The sequence below is a fragment of the Balaenoptera acutorostrata genome, chromosome 6 (genome assembly GCF_949987535.1).
Source record: "Balaenoptera acutorostrata chromosome 6, mBalAcu1.1, whole genome shotgun sequence".
Classification (NCBI taxonomy): domain Eukaryota; kingdom Metazoa; phylum Chordata; class Mammalia; order Artiodactyla; family Balaenopteridae; genus Balaenoptera; species Balaenoptera acutorostrata.
The window spans coordinates 121,971,632-121,991,675 of NC_080069.1; the positions used below are offsets into that span (position 1 = coordinate 121,971,632).

Below are 20,044 nucleotides of genomic sequence, written 5' to 3' on the forward strand. Positions count from 1 at the left end.
GCATCTCTTACCTGGATTATGCAGCCTCTCTGTTGGTTTATCTGAATCCACTTTTGCCTTTTCTAGTCTATTCTCTACACAACAGCCATATAGAGTCTTTTAAATGCATAAATCAGATTCTGGCACTCCCTGCATAAAACCCTTCAAAGGCTCTCCATCGCACTCAGAAAAAGCCAATCCGTTAGGTACATCCTTTTTAGGTCTGGCCTATGTCGACCTCTGACCCTTCATCTCCCCCTACTTTGCTCCCTATAGGTTTGTTCCTGGTGAATTTAAGGTTCTTTTTTCATCGCGAAAGAATTCAGAGACGAAGCAGGGAGGTTAAGAAAGTAAAGTGAGAATTTATTTAAGCAAGAATACCCTCCCAGAGGGAGAGCGAGCAGACAGGTGAAGAGCTGCTGCCCTGGGCTTCTTTGGCAAGCCAGTTACGAGGGGCATACAGAGGAAGGAGCGGAATAGTCACTGGGGAAGGAGGAGTTTGGGGTTCCTAGTCCCTGATTTTCACCCCAGCTCCGTCTTCCCGAGGGTAGGAGGGATTTTTGTCCTTATTTAGCTTAGATGAGAATTTTCATGGCGTCGGTGCATGATGGGTACTTCTGTGAGGCTAATTTTATTGTAATGAGAGCAAAATGAGCAACAGGTTACATTTGGACGCAAGAGATTCCCGCCTTTCCTCATCTTCCTTTGTCTGCTTCCAGGACACTTATCACTCAAAATGTGTGGTTTCCTGTCAGTCTGGAGGTTCCTGTTTTTCTTTGTCTGCCCATGGACCCACTGCCACCTGGCCCCTGCCCCTCTTTCTCTGCTCATACCTAGCTACCTGCCTGATGTTAACAGTTTTGTCTTCCGTCATTTCCTAGAATGGCCCCTGTCCCTCCTTTCCGGGTCTTCCACAGCCGCTCACTTAATGCTTCTCTCCTCTGTTAGGTTCTGAGTAGTGCCCAGCACACAGCAGGCGCTAAATAACTGTCTAAGAACGAAGGACAGACACCCGCATTCTGCCCCGAGCTCCCACGGGGGGTGGGGGGGCGCTCCCGGTTTTCCGTGTGTGGAGGTCGGCGAGCATTCAAAGCACAATTCCCAGGAGTTCCCTGATCGTCTAGTGGTTAGGATTCCTGGCTTTCGCTGCCCAGTGGCGGGGGATTCAATCCCAGGTCGGGGAACTGAGATCCCGCATAGCCCGCGGCGTGGCCAAACAAAAAAGATTCAAAGTGCAATTCCCTTGCGCTCCCCATTTCCAGATTAAACTCCTCCTGGCCTCCGTTCTGCGGCGGCCAGCAGGAGTGGGGGGGTCCGAGCCCCCAAGAAACCGCTCCAGCGGACCCGGCGTCAGGAATCCAATTCATTACCGGGACCTCAGCACAAAAGAAGACAGACCGGAAGTCTGCCTCGAGCCCGCCCTCGAGCTGTCATTGGGTGGGATCCGAGGAAGGGGCGGAGACCCGGCCTAGTCCTGGTTCGTTATTGGCTAAAAATCTATGCAGGCGGAAGGAGGGGGCTGAAACTTCGCTTCCTTCTGACTCTTCATTGGCTAAAAAGTTCGGCGTGTCCCTCGGGTTCTCATTGGCTAAAAGAGTGGGCGTGTCTTACAAGCCTCCGGGTCCCTCGCGGGTTGGTGGAAGAGACAGGTCCTTACCCCGCCCCTCGGGTTCCAACCCTCCTCATTTTAAACACGAAGTTGAGGGACGGGCTGTCGTCTACACCGAGCCTCGGGGCCTCAGCTCGGGGGTGTGCTCCCAGAGGCCTTCGGGCCTCGCGGAACTCAGGGATTTAGACAAACGCGAGCGGAGAGGAAGCCCGGAACGATTCCTTCGCGGAACCGTTCAGGCGAGGCCTCTAGGAGCTCGGGGAGGGACGGCCCGCGGCGGGCCCGACGAGACTGGCAGGATGGCGGCGGCAGACGGGGGTCCGGGGGTCGCCGTCCCCGTGGAGCTGCGGCGCGAGCGGCACATGGTGTGTGTGGAGTACCCGGGCGTGGTGCGCGACGTGTCCAAGGTGCTGCAGACCCTGGGCGGCGAGGAAGGCGTCTCCCGGGTGAGGAGCGGGGCGTCTCCGGGGACCAGAGGGGAGGTCTGAGTCGCTAGACTAAGGCCAAGGGGCGAGACCACCCAGGGATGTGAGGTTTCCCTGGCAACGGAGATCGAGGTCGGCTCTGGAGCGGCCAGTGGGCGGGGATTTGCTTCAAGACCGCCAGGCGTGGACAGTTTATCCCTGGGATCAGAGGGAAAAGGACTGCAGGGGAGACCCAGAGAGGAGAGAGGGTGTCCATTCCATCCCATCATTACTGCCATGAACGCAGCTCGACTGCACCGCCCCCCCCCCCCCGCGCCCCAGGATGTGCTGGGCTGCCACATCCTCATTTCACGGAGCAGAAAACTGAGGTACGGGGAGATTAAGAACCGTTGACCTACAATGAGAGAGGGAGGAAGGATTATGTTATTAGGGTTAAAAGTAGTAATAGCTAACAATTTATTCTGTACCAGCTACCTTTCTAGGTGCTTTACTTACATTCAATTCGCATTAGAACCCTGCCAGGTAGGAACTGTCATTGTCCCAATTTTACAAGGAAACCGAATCAGCTTGTTCAAGTTCACCCAGCAAACAATGGAGCTGGGATGAATTCTTACCTTGTGCAAAGCTCTATGTAAGTGACTTACATGCACCAGATCTTGAAGTGTCTTTTCTTTAGAGAGTCCTTCCTTGACTGCCCTTACTAAAGTGGCTGCTAGCAGCTAACCTCTAATTCCAATCTGAAATTATGTTTTAATGTGTTTATTGTCTGTCTTGGACCCTTGGCTCTGAGGCTGTAAACTCCATGAGAACGGGACCTCCCGCGGTCCTAATATCCATAACTGTGCCTGCTTCCAAAATACTCGTCAAATGCATGATTGAATCTTCACGACAATCTAGTGAGTTAGTTACCATTATTATTCCCATTTTTCTGATAAAGACACAGGAAGAAAGGTTGGGTCAAACAAGCTCTTACATGGTACAGTGGGAATTTGAACGCATGCACACCTCCCTCTGAAGTCTGAACTCTTAATTCTGCTTCCTCATCCTTTATGAATACTGAAAAACCTTGAACCTGTCATTAAGCACAGGAGGCCAGTAGAGGCCCAGTCAGTCATGTTTTGTTCTTTTATCCTGACTTACTTTACGGCGGCATTGACCAGGACCCTTACTCCCACTAACGCCAGGGATGTTTGGACCCAGTTACAGTGTGACCCCTTTGGGAAGAGACTGGTCATTCATTCATTCCATTCCTCTCTCTTGTGCACCTCCTCTGTGCCAGGCCCACATCTGGGGTCATTCCCAGCGCAGCAGTCTCATAGACCTGTTTCCTGACAATAGGGGCTCTTTTTAACCTTCTTTCCCTAGATGCTTCCTGAGCTCCTGCTAAGGGCCAGGCTGTGTCCTGGGTGTTGGGTAGCCAGCAGACCAGCAAGTAGATGACCTTGGCCTAGTGAACATTGTTGGTGCTTCCACACGCTTACAGCTTACACTTACTGTGTCCCTCTCACCCCATGTGGGACAAGCATTCCTATATCGATGACACATTACCATGATTTAGGTGCCAGGCTAAGTGCTTTACATATATTTCCATTTAATCATTGTAACAATCTGATGAGTAGGTACTGTTATTATGTCCATTTTAAGGAGAAGGAACCAAGGCGTGGAAAGGATAAGTCACACTAGTCAGGGCCAAAGTGCTTGTTACTTGTTGATTTCATCTCCTTTGGACCTCGAAACTTTTGTATATATGAGGCTGAATACCAGGACCCTTTGGGGTGGGTAGTTCCTAGAGAAGAAGCCCTAGACAAGTCATTCAGCTCCCACCCAGGCTCTCCACGGCAGACACGGGGGTGACACCTCCGTGAAGTGCCGGCAGAAGAGTAGGTGGTTACCCGCACTGACCTGTCACTCGAGAGACAATGGCTTTACTTAACTGACAGTTATTGTGTCCAACTTTACAACCTCTTGGAAGGAAGAGACTGTCCTCATCTTCCCTACCAGATAAAAGCTAAGATACTTGGGTTTGAAAAATGAGTCTTTTGGGAATTAAAAGCTCAGAACGAAACAGAAAACACCCCCTGGCCCTTCCCTGGCCACCTGGGTCGCCGTCGGGCTTTCACGGAGGGAGGAGCTGCCAGCTGCTTTGCTGCCCTCTGCTTCACTCTGTCTCCTTTGACCTCGCCGCAGATCTATGCAGACCCCACTAAGAGGCTGGAGCTGTACTTCCGGCCCAAGGACCCCTACTGCCACCCCGTGTGTGCCAACCGCTTCAGTACCAGCAGCCTGCTGCTCCGGATCAAGAGGAAGACGAGGCGGCAGAGGGGGGCGCCAGGGCCTGAGGCTCACCCCAAGGTCACGTTCGACATAGAGAGCCTTGGCATCGTCTCCACCGTCTACAAATTTCAAGGTAACTGCAAAATGCATTCTTACCGCACTGGGTTACTTCAGGGCCTGCGTCCCTCGTGCCTGCAGGAGCTGCGTGGGTCATCCACACGGTGAAGGGGGCGCGGATATGCCCAGGCGTGAGGCGTGAGGGGAGTGGCAGGGCGCAGGCCCTATCCAGGAGGCCCTGCTCGTTGCTGCTCGCTTTTCTGCCTTCTTAAGAGAAGCTGGAGTTCTCTGAGAAATCTCGTTGTTAAAGCCGCTTTATGGGGCCAAATAAAACTGGTCCGCAGGCCTCCAGTTTTCAACCCCATGGCCGCCCTCGTTTTTGGGGATCTTCTTGGCCTTGGCTGCTGCTGGTCTTGCCGACCCTCTGAAGCCTTCCCAGATCACCTCAGCCCCTCGGGACCTTATGTCCTTTGAACTCTCAGCCAACTGGATGTCTCCCGTGGGGTCCCCAATTAAGTTTGCTCCCCACAGGGAACCCCTGGGAGGAGGTGCTAAGGCGTGGGGTGGAGAGGGGGAGTCGTGCCTGCCTCAGCCTCCCTCGGTCTCCCTGTCTGTGCAGTGGGAGCATGGAGTTCCTCAGGCCCTCGGGGAGATTCAGAGAGAGGATGCCCGTTTGCCAGTTCATGCACACGTGTGGCACTTGGCGAATTACTAACAAGAGTATCTGTAGTTGCAGCTGCAGTTCTAAGACAGAAACTGAAGAGAATAAAGACTAAAAGGGAAGAGGGGAATAGAAAGTGTAAAGGAACTAAAACAGGGCCTGGGATCCCACAAGTTGGGCATTTGGAACGTCCATCATTCTGGTGGAGAGTGGTATTCACCAAAGAGGGCCGTCCTTCCCGGGACGAGGCTTCCCAAGTGATCCGGTTCTTTCTCTCTCTAATTGAGCCGGTACCTCACCGCTCAGTGTGTGTCCCGGACCAGCAGCATGGGCCTCACCTGGGAGCTTGTTAGAAATGCAGCACCTCAGCATCTGCATTTAGCAAGATCCCAGGTGAGGCATATGCACGGTACAGTCTAAGAAGCACTGACCCAGACTTTATCCTCACATGTCATGTAACTCCCCTACCCCCCAAAGTAGTATTTATCCAAGCGACTGGGCTGAGTTCCCAGAAGCGACTCGGACGTGTTGTTTAGGGTCCTGCTACCATTGCCCGGCAGCCTCCCCTGCGAGGCCCGCTCAGTGCACCCGAGAAGACGTGGGTGCTGGTGCGTGGCAGTGCCTGGGCGGGTGTAATAGGATGTCCGCCGTCTGTCTTCTTCTCTTCCCAGGAATGTCCGACTTCCAGTACCTGGCGGTGCACACGGAGGCGGGCGGCAGGCACATGTCCATGTACAGCAAGGTCCTTATGCTCAAGCCCGAGAAGGAGAGTTTCTTCCACCAGGAGCTGCCGCTCTACATCCCCCCGCCCATCTTCTCCAGGCTGGACACCCCGGTGGACTACTCCTACCGCCCAGAGACACAGCACCGGTAAGTAGCTCCCGGGGGCCGCCGCCCCGCAGCACCGGGGCTCAGGGCAAGGGCCCTGGGCTCAGAGGGCTGGACTCTTCCACTCACGGGTCAGGCGGCCAGGGCGGCCGGCTTTACTCAGGCCCGTGGGCCCAGCGACAGAGCAGCTGGTGACCAGGGGCCCTGACCAGGGGTGTCAGGAACCAGCCCTGGTCCCTGCGCCCCACCCGGAGGCCTTGCTCAGGGCTGTCCTCACGCCACAGAGTGTGAATCAGGGTGTTGCCTTAGGACTTAGACCCCTCCCCAAAAGCGTGTACCTTGAGGTGTGGAGAGACACACACCGCCTACCGCAGGAGCCCTGGGAATGAGGTCGACATTTTTTGGAAAGCAACCTGACAGAATCTATTACACTTTTACATGTTCTTTCCTGACGACCAGGCGGCCTGTAGGAATTTATCCCACAGTGACTGTCGCCTCTGTGCTCAAAGATACACTGACAAGAGCGTTTCCTGGTTGGTTGTGGGCGGCAGCAAGAAGCTGAGAGGGCCTGGTGCGGTGAGAGAGCCCGGGTGGGCGGGAGCCCGTGTTCAGGTCCTGGACCTGCGATCCCACATGAGCCCCGACCTCCCGCGCCAGCCTCCCCGCCTGTAACAGGGGTGATAATAATAGTAACAGTACTCACTTCTCGGCGTTGTTAGAGGGCTGAATGACTGAAGCTTTTGGAAATACTCAGAACACTGAGTGCCGGGCAGAGTTTGATAAAGTGGACGAGTGAGTGATCACTCCACTAATAGGGATGACGTAGTTAATGAAACGACGGCCTGTCTGTGCCAAGGAAGACCGCACAGCCTGTAAGAAAGCGGGCTCCATGGGCCAACGTGGCTCGTGTCCAGAGAACCTTGCTCTAGGAAAAGCAGGTGTTAGAGCAGACTGTGCTATAAAAGTAAACTTGGTGATAATAGAAGCCTGGAAAGATCGGGAAGATTGGGCCCAGAACAGTTATCTGCAGAGGGGCGGGAGGGCGAGAAGCTTCTCTTCCCTCATCAAATATTTCCATCAACGAGTACTGACTGCCTGTCAGGGCCCGGGGCTCCCCTTGGAGCCAGTGTCAGTGGGGACGCGACAGAGGCGGCTCCACGTGGGGCCGGGGGCTGGGGAGCCGGTGGAGCCCCAGTGAAGGATGATGGGCGGTGGGAGCCTGCGGGCAGGTGTGTGTCTTAAAGGAGCTAAGTGGGGAGTGGGCTGTCGTGGACAGTGCGTGGGGTGCGGGAGGGTCCTCGGGGGAGCTGACCTTTGAAGCAGACCTGTGTGATGACAGAGCCGGGCAGGTGAAGATCCGGGAAGAAAGTTCCAGACCAGGGGGCTGGTGCATGCAAAGGAACAGTCGGGGGTGTTGCCCCCGAAGTACAGAGAGCCGAGAGAGGGGTGGGCTGAGGGTCCCACGGACCACAGAAAGGAGCTTAGATTTTATGCTAAGGAGAAAGGTGTATTATTCCCTTCCTTTAAAAACTATATTCTGGGGAGTTCCAGAAGGAGAGAGGAGTGTCTGATGGACGCCCACCTACGTCACCAGCTTCGACTTTCTGCTGCTGGTTTCACCTCCCCGCCACCTCCACCCCAGCATCACAGCGCATCCTCCAGAAACAAGTGTGTGTCTCTACCTGGGAGGGACTTGGTTTATTTTAACTTAGCCGTGGTGCTGTCGTCAGAATGGGCAAACGTGAACAGTGTCCTTCACGCCACCCAGGGCCCAGTTCTCGCCCCGTTTCCCCGTTGCCTCAAAAGTAAGTCGAGAGTCAGACAAGGGTCGATGTCTCATGTCTCTCAGGCCAGTTGAGTCCATAGCCCCCCCGCCACCCTTTTTCTGATTGCAGGAGTAGATCGTGCTTGTTAGAAAAGACCAGGCACTATAGAAGTGTATAACTGCCAGGAATCGGGTCCATTCCCTCCCTGCTGAAAACCCTAGTGTGTGCAGTTTTCTGTGCGTGTTATACTCATTGTGAGAGTTTCAAATTGTTTAAATGTACATGTTTCTGAAATTTGAAACTTATTTCCCCCCCACAAGCATTTTACTCTTAACAGTCAGAAACAAAAATATGTAGAAGAAGGAACTAGAGGCACCCGTCCCCCGCCCCGCATTGCCGGCCCTGATGCTGGCTGGCAGCGTCAGAGTCACTGCTGTGTCCTGTAGGGCCAGCAGACAGCTGTCCCCCAGCCTCTGGGAGGGGGACAAGGGTGGAGGGCCGGCTGCCCTTGAACTCACAGGCCCTGTTTTTCTCCCATGTCGTTTTATCGATTTTCCAGCGCGTGGAAGGAACCTGCCTTTTCTCCCAGGGCTGCCATCGATTTTTCTGCTCTGATGGCCCTCACGGGTACCGAGGACTGGCAGAGGAGGCCTGGCCCCCGCCTTGCTGGCCTTCCTGGGTCCAGGGAGGCTGAGCTTCCTATATGGCCAGTGGGCAGAGGACAGGCTGGGAAGCTGGCCTGACTCGGGTCCCCCCTCCTCGAGGCAGTTGAGGGGGGAGGGCAGGCGGCCCGCTCCCTCCTGCTGCTGCCTGGCTCGGAGGGAGTGCCCGGGGCTTTCCTTCGGGGGTGTCTGGGGCTTCGGGGAGCTGTCTTGGAAAACAGGGTAGTGTTCAGGATGGTTTCAAATGGAGTCGTGTTTTTTAAAAAAGGCACAGATTTGATCCCGTCTTTGTAATTTTGTTTCCCAATGTGAAAAATCACTTTGTTGTTCTTTATAAATATGCAGATGGTACGTACTCATGTAGAAAATTACGGTAAAATGGAAACAAATTTAAAAGGCATTAATCACCTGTGTGACATCCAGGACATACTTTGAAATGCACTGCAAAATAATTGAGTGGGTTTGGGGTGGGGCCTGGAGGGCGTGAAATTGGCCCTGTGGCGGCAATTGTGGAAGCTGATGGTGGGCTTATGGGGGCCCCTCGTACTGTTCCCCCTGCTTCAGCAAAGCTGTGATGTTCCTGACATCCCACCTCAGAGGGAGGCGCTCTGAGCCTCCTAGGAATCGTTGGCCCTGTGTGTTCTGTGCTAACAGCTGGTGGCAGAGCCCCGTCCCCCCCTTTTTTTTTTGGCCGCACCGTGTGGCTTGCGGGATGGATCTTAGGTCCCTGACCAGGGGTCGAACCCAGGCCTCCTGCGGTGGAAGCTCGGAGTCCTAACCACTGGACCTCCAGGGAGGTCCCCAGAGCCCTTCTTTTAGCCTCTGTGCTCTGTGACGAGAGCGTCTGGTAGTATCCGTCCCCCTTCACCGCGGTATCATCGAGATGCTTCCGAGCAGGACGGAGGTTAGCGGCCCCGCCAGCCTCCCTGGGCTCAGGTCCCAGCTCCGTCACCTGGAGCTCTGGCTCCAGGCAGGTTTCCAACCCCTGTGGCCTCAGTGACTTCATGGGAAATGGGTCCTTCCTCGTAGGATTGTTTCGAGGGTTAGATAAGTGAATTGTGGACATCGGTAAGCACAGCTGTGGTCTGACAGCTGATTAGTGGTTCCTGGGTGGCCGCCCGCGCCTCAGCTGATTCCACTGTCCCTGCCTGATGGGCATCTGGGCCGTTTGCAGCTTCTCACCGGCTGGACGGTGCTGTGCACGACGCGATGCCGTTGTGAGGCCACCAGCCTCGCGGCAGGGGCCCTTCCCCACACCCCAGCCTCTGGGACTCTTGGCCTGGCCCTGATTCAGAGCCTCTCTGAGCTGACTCGGACTCGCGGCCCCTTCTTCTCCTGGTCATCAGCCTGAGAACACAGGCGCCTGCCTTCAGCGGCCGGGGCTGAGATCCACTCCTCACCCAGATTCCAGGGAAAAGCACCCAAACGTGGGCTACCCGTGTCCAGCCAGGCCCACGCCTGGCGCTCCCGCCCTCAGCAGCTCTCTGCTCCTAGGGAAGGCTACAACAACCCCTCCGTCTCCGGGGAGAACCTGATCGGCCTGAGCAGGGCCCGGCGCCCTCACAATGCCATCTTTGTCAACTTCGAGGGGGATGAGGCGCCCGAGCAGCCGCTAGAGGCTGCGGCCCAGACCTGGAGGAAGGTCTGCACCAACCCCGTGGACCACAAGGTGGAGGAGGATCTGAGGAAGGTGAGCCCTGCCCGCTCTGGCCACCTCTGCACTGGCCCCATCCTTGTTTTAAGCTCATTTATTAACACATGGGAACTCTTCAGCTCCAGATGTTACGTCTAAAGCTATGCCAGTATAAGCCCTGCCTTCCCAGAGTTGAAAGTGCTCCTTAAAACTCATAAGAGGTCCCTTTGGAATGGTAAACATTGTCCAGATGTGACCTCAGCATGGAACTCCGGGGTTCCGGAAGCTTTTGTTCATCCGGTCCTTGGCTGCAACACATCAGATGGGGCAGCTGGCGTGTACCAGGCCCGGCGCTTCCTCCCCGTTAGAGTCGGGGTGGACAGGGCCCCTGGGAGGAGGCGGCCTTCTGCCTTGCCCGCCGGCTTGCAGGTGCTGGAAGACCCAGGCCAGGGGACTCTGGTCCTTGCGTCACCACAGGTGTGGACAGTAGGTTCTCAGCACATCACTGCTGACCGACGCTTGCCTCTGCCCCTGTTGAACTTGACTGTCCCCTTGGTGCGGGACGGGGGTGGGGTGGGATGTTATTTCTTAAGTGCTGGACACCTGGTTGTGTTTCTAGCAGTCACTAGGTCGGGGGGAAATGGTGGCCACTCTCCAAGGCCCCCCATTGTCCTCTGGACACAGGCCAATCTCCCACCTGGCTCAGGGCCGCTCCCACCCTGGCCCTCCCACTCCAGCCCCACTGGTCTTTCACAGTCCTCCCACTGGGAGGGGGCTGGGCCGTCCCCTGCGGCCTTCATCACATCCCAGCTCAGGCCCCTGCCCTCTGGGGCTGCTCAGGGTCCCAGAGCTCTGGCCCATCCCCCTCCTGGCCCTGCTCTGGCTCCTTTGGTGCTTTGCCTCCCCGCTGCCCTTTGAGCTGCCTAAGGACAGGGACAGCGTCCCTCATGGTCATTTCAGGACCCCCAGGCCCTGCAACCGCACTTGACATGTGCTGGGCGGGCAGGGCACTTCCGAGGGCGGGACGAGTGGGCGTGCGCAGAGGCCCCTCTCTGCCTGCCCGGCCCCTGCTCTCCCCACCGCCACTCCTCTCAGGAAGGTCATCTGGGGCCAGACTGTGCGGGGAGCCTGGGGCAGGCGGGGAAGCTGCCTGTGCTCATCTCAGCCTCTGCCTTGACCCTCCAGCTGTTTGAAATCCGCCCCATCTGGTCACGTAACGCCGTCAAGGCCAACATCAGCGTCCACCCCGACAAGCTCAAGGTCTTGCTGCCCTTCGTGGCCTATTACATGGTGAGTGTCCGCCCACCGCCCACCTTGCTTCCCACCAGGGTTGTCCTGATCCCTGACGTGACCTCAGAGCCCCAGCAAGAGCAGGCGGCCCTGTCCCAGCACCCACAGGATGGCTTGTTAAAGGGATTATACATTTTTTAATGGCCTTGTATGGAGAGCTTTCTAAGGACCAGGCGCTGGGTTAAGTGCTATGTGCATAGCATCCTTTCTTCTTCCGTGGGGGATGGCAGCAGGGTTTGGACCTCTGATGAAGAGGCTAGGCTCAGATTGGTGACTTGATGGGCCAAGATCCTACAGCCAGGGAGTGGCAGAGCCCCCGGGACCCCGGCCTGTTTGGCTGCAGCGCCTGGGCCCCTAACCACAGTGCCACCTGCCTTCATGCATTCTCCCCGGGTTGAGGGGGGTTCAGTGGGGGTCAGATGTGCCTTGGACTCAGTCCAGGAGGGCATGGAGATGGGGCTGTCATCACTGAGAGTCCCCAAGGTGCTGTGAGGAAGAGCTCCTGCCGGCCAGGGGTCCCACCTGGGGCGCGGGGAGGCAAGCGGACAGCGTGACCGTGACCGTGGTGGCCAGGAGGTGGGGGGCATGAGACGGGCTCCTCCCTCCTGGGCTGAGACCCGACATCACAGAGCTGCTGCCTGCCTTTCAGCATTGGCCTTCTGGACACAAGGACCTCGGGAGCACTGTTTGGGGACAGTGCCTCCCATCCGTTAGCACAGTTGTGACAGTTGTGACAGTTCTTGAGCTCTTGCTCTGTGCCGGGCACTGCGGTGAGGGCTTCAGGGGCACCGTCTCATTTAATCCTCACAAAAACGCCATCTGACAGGAAGACCAAGGCTTGGAAAGGCCAAGTGACCTATCCGAGGTGACCGAGCCACACGTGCGAGCTGGGGGTCAGGGTTCCAGAGCCTGTCCCCGACTCTTGGGGGTGTGGCGCTGCCCCATCTGGGAAGCCACCTGGGCCTGCAACTCGGGGGGGCCGGGGATCGCCCTTGACCGCACTTCGCACTCCCGCCCTTTCTGTCTCCAGATAACAGGCCCCTGGAGAAGCTTGTGGATTCGATTCGGGTACGACCCCCGAAAACACCCAGAGGCCAAGATTTATCAAGTCCTTGACTTCCGAATCCGTTGTGGAATGAAATACGGTAAACAATTACTGAAACCTTTGCTTTCCTTTTCCCTTTATCGCTTTCTGTTTCCAGCATTCTCTTCTGTAATAAGAATATATCCACGTGGAGAGAATATATTCCCCCTTTGGTGGGACTGTTAGGGACAGGATAGCACAGACACGAGGACCCGAGCTCTCGTCCTGGCTCCTGTGGTGACGCTCTAGTGGCTACTTACAGCTCCTGTGGTGCAGGCCAGGCGTCCGGTCAGTCTCCTGTCCCCGGCCCGCAGTGACCCCCCGCCCTCCGCACACAAAGCACCAGGATGCGGCAGCTCCTGTCACTCCAGCGGGGGGCCTGAGTCCCCTTCTCAGGAGCCGCCAAGGGAGCCCCGGTGCGCCTGTGGCTGCCAGAAGGGGCCCTGCGCCCACCCCACCTGATGCGCGCCCCCCTCCGGCAGGTTATGCCCCCAGCGACATGCCCGTCAAGGCCAAGCGCAGCACCTACAACTACAGCCTCCCCATCACCGTCAAAAAAACGAGTAAGGGGCTCAGGCTCCCCCTGCAGATCAGGCACTGGGGGAGATGGGCATCCGGACGGCGGGATGGGGAGGGGCTTCCCGAGGAGGTCACTCCAGGGCACTGCTGGCCCGCGCACCCCAGGGAGGGAGGGCGCAGCCAGGAGGGCAGGGCGGGGAGGTGGGAGAAACACCCCCCGTATTCCAAAGCCCTGCCGTGGTCCCCTCGCAGCCAGCCAGCTCGTCACCATGCGCGACCTGAAGCAGGGCCTGGGTGCCTCGGCCAGTGCGCGCAAGTTGGCCTCCAACAAGTACAAGCTCAAGGTGGGTGTCCCCTGAGCTGCTTGCCGGGGTGAGAGCGCCCGGAGCGGGGGCGGGGAGCGGCGGCCCCTCCCTCGGGCAGGCCCAGGACCCCTCACAGCCCCCAGCCCCGCCTGTGACGCCAGGAGGCCGCTCTGCCCTCGCAGTGCCTTTACGTGACTCCCACCTCCCGGGACAGCCTCTGGGCGTGGGTGCTGGGCACTGCCTGGGCACGTCTTAGGGAGGGTCTCAGACACCAGCACCCCGCGTGGCAGCTGCGGGGATGGTGAGCGTCAGGCGCTGTGAGTCCGAAGCCGGAGCGGACCGTCTGCACCCCGGCCGCGGGCTGGCCGCGGGGCGCCCTCACGGCCTCAGGCGCTCGTTAGCACAGTCGCGCGACAGGGGCGGCGACTCCCAGGGGCCTTTCCCGTGCCTGGCCCACGTGCGCTGCTCCAGGCTGGGGGGAGGCCGGCAGCGTGGCCGCCTCCCTCGTGTCACCTGCCTCGTGGAGGGCGTGGGGCGGCGTCTCCCAGCAGCGTCAGGTCTCTGCTCCTCAGGGCGGGCCGGATCCTCGCCAGAGCAGCCGTCCTCCTCCAGGACGCTTGTCTTAGGCCTTTATGCCCCCCTCTGGAACTGGCCTGCAGGGCCACCTAAGATGACCAAGCAGTGGAAGCGAGGCGTGAGGAGGGCGCTGCGGGGAGGCGCCGAGGCAGAGCCCAGCCCCGGCCCCCGGCGGCTCGCGGTCCCAGGACCACCCCTCGACGCCCGGGGAGTCGCGGCTCGTTTTCTGCGCACCGGCTCCCCGGCCTGTGGCCCGTCTGCCTCGCCCAAATCCGGGAAGAAGAGCCAGGCCTGCCAGGTCCTGGGAGCAGGAAGGGCAGCCGCCCTGGGAGAGGCCCCGTGGGAGCCACGGCGTGGGGCTCTCCTGCGCCACCCGCCCCCGGGGACGCTCCCTCCGACCTTGCCTTCTCGGCCCTCCTTTCCTAGGACTCGGTCTACATCTTCCGGGAGGGGGCCTTGCCGCCGTACCGACAGATGTTCTACCAGTTTTGCGACTTGAACGTGGACGAGTACGTACGTGCGGGGCCCCGAGGCGCCGAGGTGGGGACCGTGGGGCTTGGGGTCAGTGCAGAGAAACCACCCGGGGACCGAAGTGTTTCCTGCGACTCTTCCGCTTCACGTCAGCCTTAATCTCTCAGCGAGAAGGCCGGCCGCCTGGGAGCCCTCTGCCCGGGCTCGCGCAGCCCTCGGGAGCGGCTTCCCAGGTGCGCCTTGGGCCGCGCCTCTGCGCAGCCAGCCGTGCTGCGCGCAGAGCACAGCGCTGGGCCGGGGTCTTTGCCTTCCTCCTCCTTTGCCCGCGTGGGGGTTCCTGACACGGTCCCCAGTCCCTGGAGCTGATCAGAATCCCAGAAACCTTTAAGCCAGTTGTTCTAGTGATGTTTAAAAACCTGGGGGAGGGGTGCTGGGGCGGGAGGAGACGGGAGCGTGTTAAACCCAGCCTGGGACCTGCTGAGTGCTCAGGCTCTCAGTAGGCAAGTGGGCCCCGGCACACGCCCGCCTGTGTGCGGTGCGGGGATCGGGGCCCCGGCTGGGGGCGTACGGCTTCCGTGGACGCCCTTCGTGACCGTGCTCATCCCTCGGCATGGCGCTCTGAGTGCTGTTTTTCTGAGCACAACCCCAGCTCTGCCAGAACCGCTTACTGGCACCTGTGAGCAGAGACCCCACCCTGGAACTCTGTCTCCCAACGCCCAGGCTGCAGAAGATCATTCACCGCAACGACGGGGCTGAGAGTCTCTGCACAGAGCGGGACGGCTGGTGCCTCCCCAAGACCAGCGATGACCTGAGGGACGTGATGTCCGTCATGATCCGGCACGCCATCCGCTCTGAGAGGCCTGGTGAGCGCGCTCGGGGTGAAGGGGAGCCCTGGGGCCCGAGCAGGTGTCCCCAGTGGGCCTGCTCCCCAAGAAACTGCAGCCAGCTGGGAGCCTCTTGCCCTGGCAGTGGTGGGAGGGAGGCCTTCAGAGCCGGGGCTCCGCCCTGGGGTTGAAGGCAGGAGACGGGCCCAGAGGGGTGGGGCTGGAACAGGGCCAGTGCTGCCAGGGGGGCCACCGCTTTATGCCCTGACATCACCCTACATCTCTGGCCACGTGTGGGCATGCTGCTCCTGTCTCCCCCGGGAGGGCGGGGACGGCGGGGCCTGGGCTCCTGTCTCCCCCGGGAGGGCAGCGACGGCGGGGCCTGGGCTCCTGTCTCCCCTGGGAGGGCGGGGACGGCGGGGCCTGGGCTCCTGTCTCCCCCGGGAGGGCAGCGACGGCGGGGCCTGGGCTCCTGTCGCCCGGCACTGCCTGCCCCTCCCCGGGACGAGCATCCCCGCACGGGCTGTGAGCAAGGGGAGTGAACCCTTGCTGCACGGCAGGGCTGATGGGGCTGGGGGAGAGCAAGCGAAAGGGCCCCTCTCGGGGGTTCCTCCCAGGCTCGGGGAGGGGGCGTCCCAGACCCACCAGCCCCTATGGAGCTCATGGGAGTAGGGGTTCTCAGCCTCCTTTAGGACGCAGCCCCCCCGGGAGTCCAGTTGAGAAAAGCACTGACACAGAGCCCTGCACACTCCTGCGGAGTCCACGGGACCCATGAGCTGCCCGAGGCCCCTCCGGGGAAGAGGTTTTCAAGGCCCTTGGCCTCAGTGTTCCCTGAAGTGCTTGTTAAACTGGAGTCCCAGGTCCCCCAGCCATCCATCCTCCCCAAAGCAGCTTCTCTAGAGCTTGAGCCCAGACGCCCGTATTTGTAGACAGGCCCCCAGGAGCCGAGGGCCTCTGGCTGAGACCAGCGACAGCTGGTGTGGGTGCACCCAGGAGCCAACGTCGGGACACACACGGCCTGTCTTTTGGCCCAGCTCTCTTCTCCAGCCCAGCCAAAGCTGATGGTGGGAAAGAACAGCTGACCTGCGAATCTGGGGACGAGGAGGAGGACGAGGACGAGGAGGAGGAGGAAGAGGAGGAGGAGGAGGACTTCAAGCCATCGGACGGGAGTGAGAACGAGATGGAAACGGAAATTCTGGACTACGTGTGATGCAGCCCTGGGCTCAAGGCTGGGACCCCTGACCAGGCCTGATGAGGGACCCAGCACAAGCCAGGGCCCCCTGGTGCTGCCCGGGGCTGCCAGAATGGCCCTAGGCGGCCCCGCTGAGGAAAGCGGCCGGCTGCGGGTGACCCTGGTCCTGCCCGGGGCTGCCCTCTGGCCCTGGGTGCCTGGGGACATCCCGAAGGTTGTGCCCCGGCTTTGCACAGCCGCGAGCCCGCCCAGTGTCCCTCGGGCTGAGCCAGCGCCCAGCGCCTCCCTCTGGCTGAGACCAGCAACAGCTGGAGGTAGAGACGGGGCAGCGGGGGAGGGGCCGGCCCTGGCTGCTGCTGAGAAAGGACGGGGCGAGGAGCCTGGTCCGTGGTCACAGGTGGCCAAGACTGTCATTGTGTTTGGACCCCATCCGTTCGGGGTAACCTGGCAAAGGGCAGCCCCAGCTGGAATTGTCCTTATTAAACACATTTTCCCAAGGAGTCTTGGTGTCTCAGTGGGGATGTCAGAGCCAGAGAGGGGTTTCCTCTTGCCTCTGGGCTTGGGCTCCTGCTGGATATCGTTTGTCCCTTCAGTCGTTCATTCAGTGACCTTGTGGTGGGTGATGCTGGTTGAGAACGGGCCTGATGCCCCTCGCCAGGTGGGCCAGGTGAGAGCAGCCAGAGGCAACTCCAGCCTCCGGGGGCCCTACAGCCTCACACTCATCCCTTCCTCTTCCAATTGGATGTGTTCTTGAGAGGTTCACGGGAGACAGACCCTGTCTCAGGGCTGCCTGGTGTGAAACCAGAGGTTTCCAGGGGTTGCAGGGTCCCTGGGTGGGGCTGAACCTGCCCTCCCCGGGGAGTACCCCCCCTACACTGCCTGAGCCAGAGATGAGCCCCGTCACCCCCTTCCTCAGCCAGCAGGCTGGGCCACAGAGCGTGACCACAAGTTCCAAAGTCAGACAGAAGCCCCCTCCCACGACAGGTCAGAAACCCCAGTGGCTCGCAGTTGGCCTGAAGTGGTCAGTTCTGGGAACCGGCCGTGTAGAGCTGAGCGCCGCCATGTGCCTCTCGCTCCCGCTGGGGGTGAGGCGCAGCCGCCTGGGCCTTCCCCCTTCCCTCCCCTCTGTACCGCTTTCCCTCAGGCCGAGGTCTCTGCTGGTGGAGCTTAGCTGCGGCTGGTCCCACTTCTGAGCCATGCCGCTAACCTCGAAGCTCAGAGGGAGAAGGTCTGGGTTCTGGCCCCGCTCTCCCAGAAGCCGCCTTGGTCCCTGTGCAGAGCTGAGAGAGGCGTGCCGGCGGTGAGGGGGGTGGGGCAGGGACGCACCCTCTGCAGCGAAGCCCCACCTTACCCAGAACCTGCCTCCTGTGTGCCGAACTGGACGGGCTTCCCAGGTTCTTGAAAAGTATTCAGGGATTCCCTACTTCGAAACCTAAATACCTACACCCCCCCACCCCTTTTAAAAAGCATTTTGTTATGGAAAACAGCAAGTATACACAGAAGTACTGAGTATTGTATAATAAGCCCGTATTTATCCATCATATGGCTTTACCAGTTACCTTCTACCAAACTTGTTGCATCTATTCCCCATGTTTTTGTTCTGTTTCGTATTTGTGTTTTGCTGGAATTGTTTTAAGGAAATCCCATACTTCAGTGTGTGTCTAACACATCGGGACTTTTTGTTTTCAAAACACAGTGACGCTGTCATCACACTTAACAACTTAACAGCAATTCAGCTTCGAATGTGCCCATCCAGTTGGGAGGCACCGATGTCCGCTGGGTCCCTTTAGTGACATGAGCATTGATTGACTGGCAGATTCGGCTGCTGTCACCCGCATCACTGGCCTCATTTATGGCTCCATAGCAATGACCAATGATGACCAGGGGGTGCTTTTAGCTTTGTAATGATCTGTTTCAATCAGTTGCAGTCATGCTTTCTGCTGCCCTACTTGTCTCATCTCTGGCCTGAGAGCAGCCCCAGGTTGGGTCCTGTGTCCTTTGACGCACCCTCTGGTCTTCCGTGCCTTCTTGCTTCCGGCCACCGTGATGGCCCAGGCTCCTCCACTGCATTTCCTATCTTAGATCCAGCCTAGCCGTTGCTCCAGGGTGCCACCTTCCTTGGTGTGGAAATGGTGTTTAGACACCCCAATCTGGGCACCAGGGGGTGCTTGTTGCTCCTGGGTTTTCTTTCCCTCTAGGGTTTGGATTACACAGAGCTAGGAAATGGACATTTTTTTACAAAAAAAATAAATAAGTTATGAGTTCATACAGATATCTCCCAATGAAAATGTAAGATTATAAGGTTTTACTTCTCTGTGCAGCATGTGGGATCTTAGTTCCCCGACCAGGGATTGAACCCACACCCCCTGCATTGGAAGTGCAGAGTCTTAACCACTGGACCGCCAGGAAAGTCCCTCTCTGATCTTACTCTTATTTCTTTTTCCACCTATGCTGAAAATCTTATACCACTAGCATAATTACTTTTTCTCCTATAACATACATATATTTTCAAAATAGAAAATATTATAATAGATCATATAAATTATCAAGTATACAAATTTAAATAACAAGTGATAAATTATATAAAGTGATATTTGATAAAATAATATGACCATCAAAGATCATTTAAGAGTGTATTGCACTTGCTTTCTCCTTAGGATAAATGCTGCTATGAACATACAGTCATGCCTCCAAGTCACTTGAAGTAACTGTTTTCTCTGTGGCTAGAACACCTACTGATATAGTTAGGTTCCCTACAACTTAAAATGGACATTTCTCTGCCTGAAAACAAATTTTAAATGTTCCTTTTGAGCACCTTGTAAACAGTAAGAACTGTAGACCCTGATAATTATTGTGCTATGAACCTCTCAGACGTCATTCCCTGAGCAAAGGTATCAGTAGGGAAGTTAAGAGAGGTAAAGACACATGTCCAGATCCCACAGCTATCGAGTGGCAGTGTCAGGGTTGGACCTGTGTCTGTCTGATTTACAATGTCTGCAAATGTTAACACAGGTGCATTTGCCCTTACAGAATGTGCTCCAGCCCAGAAAAACATTTTTAAAAAGTATTTGTGCCATTAAATCAATTTCATTAGTTTTCTACTTTGTCAGTTACACCAATTCAGAACTTTTGATGCTTCCAACCTAGACTCTTTGGAAGGTCATAGATGCTCCAAGCATACAGTGATAACCATGGAGTCTTTCTGAAGGAAAATATGCTTTACCCACAAATACGTGCATCAAGTTTCAGGGGCATCTAGGCTCCCATGGCCTGTCCTTAAACTTCCTAACAGGTCCATGGACCAGGATTCAAAACTCCCAGTTCAGACATTTGGATTAAATTTTCTCCACCAAATTACCATAATGCAGCTGATACGTAACAACCACACTGCTCCAAGTTTTGTCTGATTTCCCCAGTTTTCTTTTGTGAGAACCAAGGAGTCAGAAGATTGCCTCAGAGAGGAGAAAGCTACAGCCGAGGCCGTGCACAGCAAACCCCACACAATCCACAGCAGGGGGACGGAGGTAGCCCAGGCACGTAGGCCAGCCCCTCTTCCAGCTTAGAGTCCCAGGGATCCTGGGAGATCTGTCAAAGAAAAACCAGACTACACTCCAATAAAAATTATTAAACACACACACACACACACACACACACACACACACAAACGGAGCTGGACAGTTGTTAAAGCAGTAAAAACAGACTTTTTTTTTTTTTTTTTTGGGCCATGCCGCACGGCTTGTGGGATCTTAGTTCCCCAACCAGGGATGGAACCCAGGCCCCCCGCAGTGGACGCGCGGAGTCTTAACTACTGGACCGCCAGGTAATTCCCCAAAACAGATTTTATTCAGGATTATTGCAATAGGGGAAGAGAGACTTCCACATAGAACTG

At 57.4% G+C, this 20,044-nt stretch overlaps 2 protein-coding genes across 6 annotated transcripts in view; one reads left to right on the forward strand and one right to left on the reverse strand.

Annotated features, from left to right (window-relative positions):
* Nucleotides 1–1,648: 1,648 nt before the first annotated feature.
* GTF3C5 (general transcription factor IIIC subunit 5) lies at nucleotides 1,649–16,648 on the forward strand. Of its 5 annotated transcripts, none has more exons than XR_009008752.1 (11): nucleotides 1,649–2,034; nucleotides 4,201–4,420; nucleotides 5,677–5,875; nucleotides 9,756–9,951; nucleotides 11,080–11,184; nucleotides 12,215–12,329; nucleotides 12,751–12,831; nucleotides 13,040–13,131; nucleotides 14,095–14,181; nucleotides 14,860–15,002; nucleotides 15,998–16,129. XR_009008752.1 is itself a non-coding variant. In XM_057549347.1 (11 exons), the coding sequence occupies exons 1-11, from the start codon at nucleotides 1,888–1,890 to the stop codon at nucleotides 16,171–16,173; spliced, it is 1,662 nt and encodes a 553-aa protein (XP_057405330.1). In that variant the 5' UTR covers nucleotides 1,649–1,887; the 3' UTR covers nucleotides 16,174–16,648. The 5 variants fall into 5 exon arrangements, 3 of the variants coding, with proteins under 3 accessions (XP_057405330.1, XP_007194500.1, XP_057405331.1); XR_009008753.1 differs by having other exon boundaries at nucleotides 15,893–16,028; XM_057549347.1 differs by having other exon boundaries at nucleotides 14,095–14,177; nucleotides 15,893–16,648.
* A 1,055-nt stretch (nucleotides 16,649–17,703) lies between these two features.
* Nucleotides 17,704–20,044, reverse strand: part of RALGDS (ral guanine nucleotide dissociation stimulator) — a 66,822-nt gene continuing 64,481 nt past the window's right edge. Inside the window, exon 18 of the mRNA XM_057547604.1 lies at nucleotides 17,704–18,371. Within this exon, the coding sequence (XP_057403587.1) occupies nucleotides 18,292–18,371 (80 nt within the window). The 3' untranslated portion in view covers nucleotides 17,704–18,291. The remainder of the gene's footprint in view (nucleotides 18,372–20,044) is intronic.

Excerpts from the sequence above, each read along its gene's own strand:
- GTF3C5 (XM_057549347.1), top strand. The coding sequence starts at position 1,888 with ATGGCGGCGGCAGACGGGGGTCCGGGGGTCGCCGTCCCCGTGGAGCTG. Across the intron at positions 4,421-5,676 it reads CACCGTCTACAAATTTCAAG|GAATGTCCGACTTCCAGTAC; the intron begins GTAACTGCAAAA and ends TTCTCTTCCCAG. Across the intron at positions 14,178-14,859 it reads TGCGACTTGAACGTGGACGA|GCTGCAGAAGATCATTCACC; the intron begins GTACGTACGTGC and ends CCCAACGCCCAG.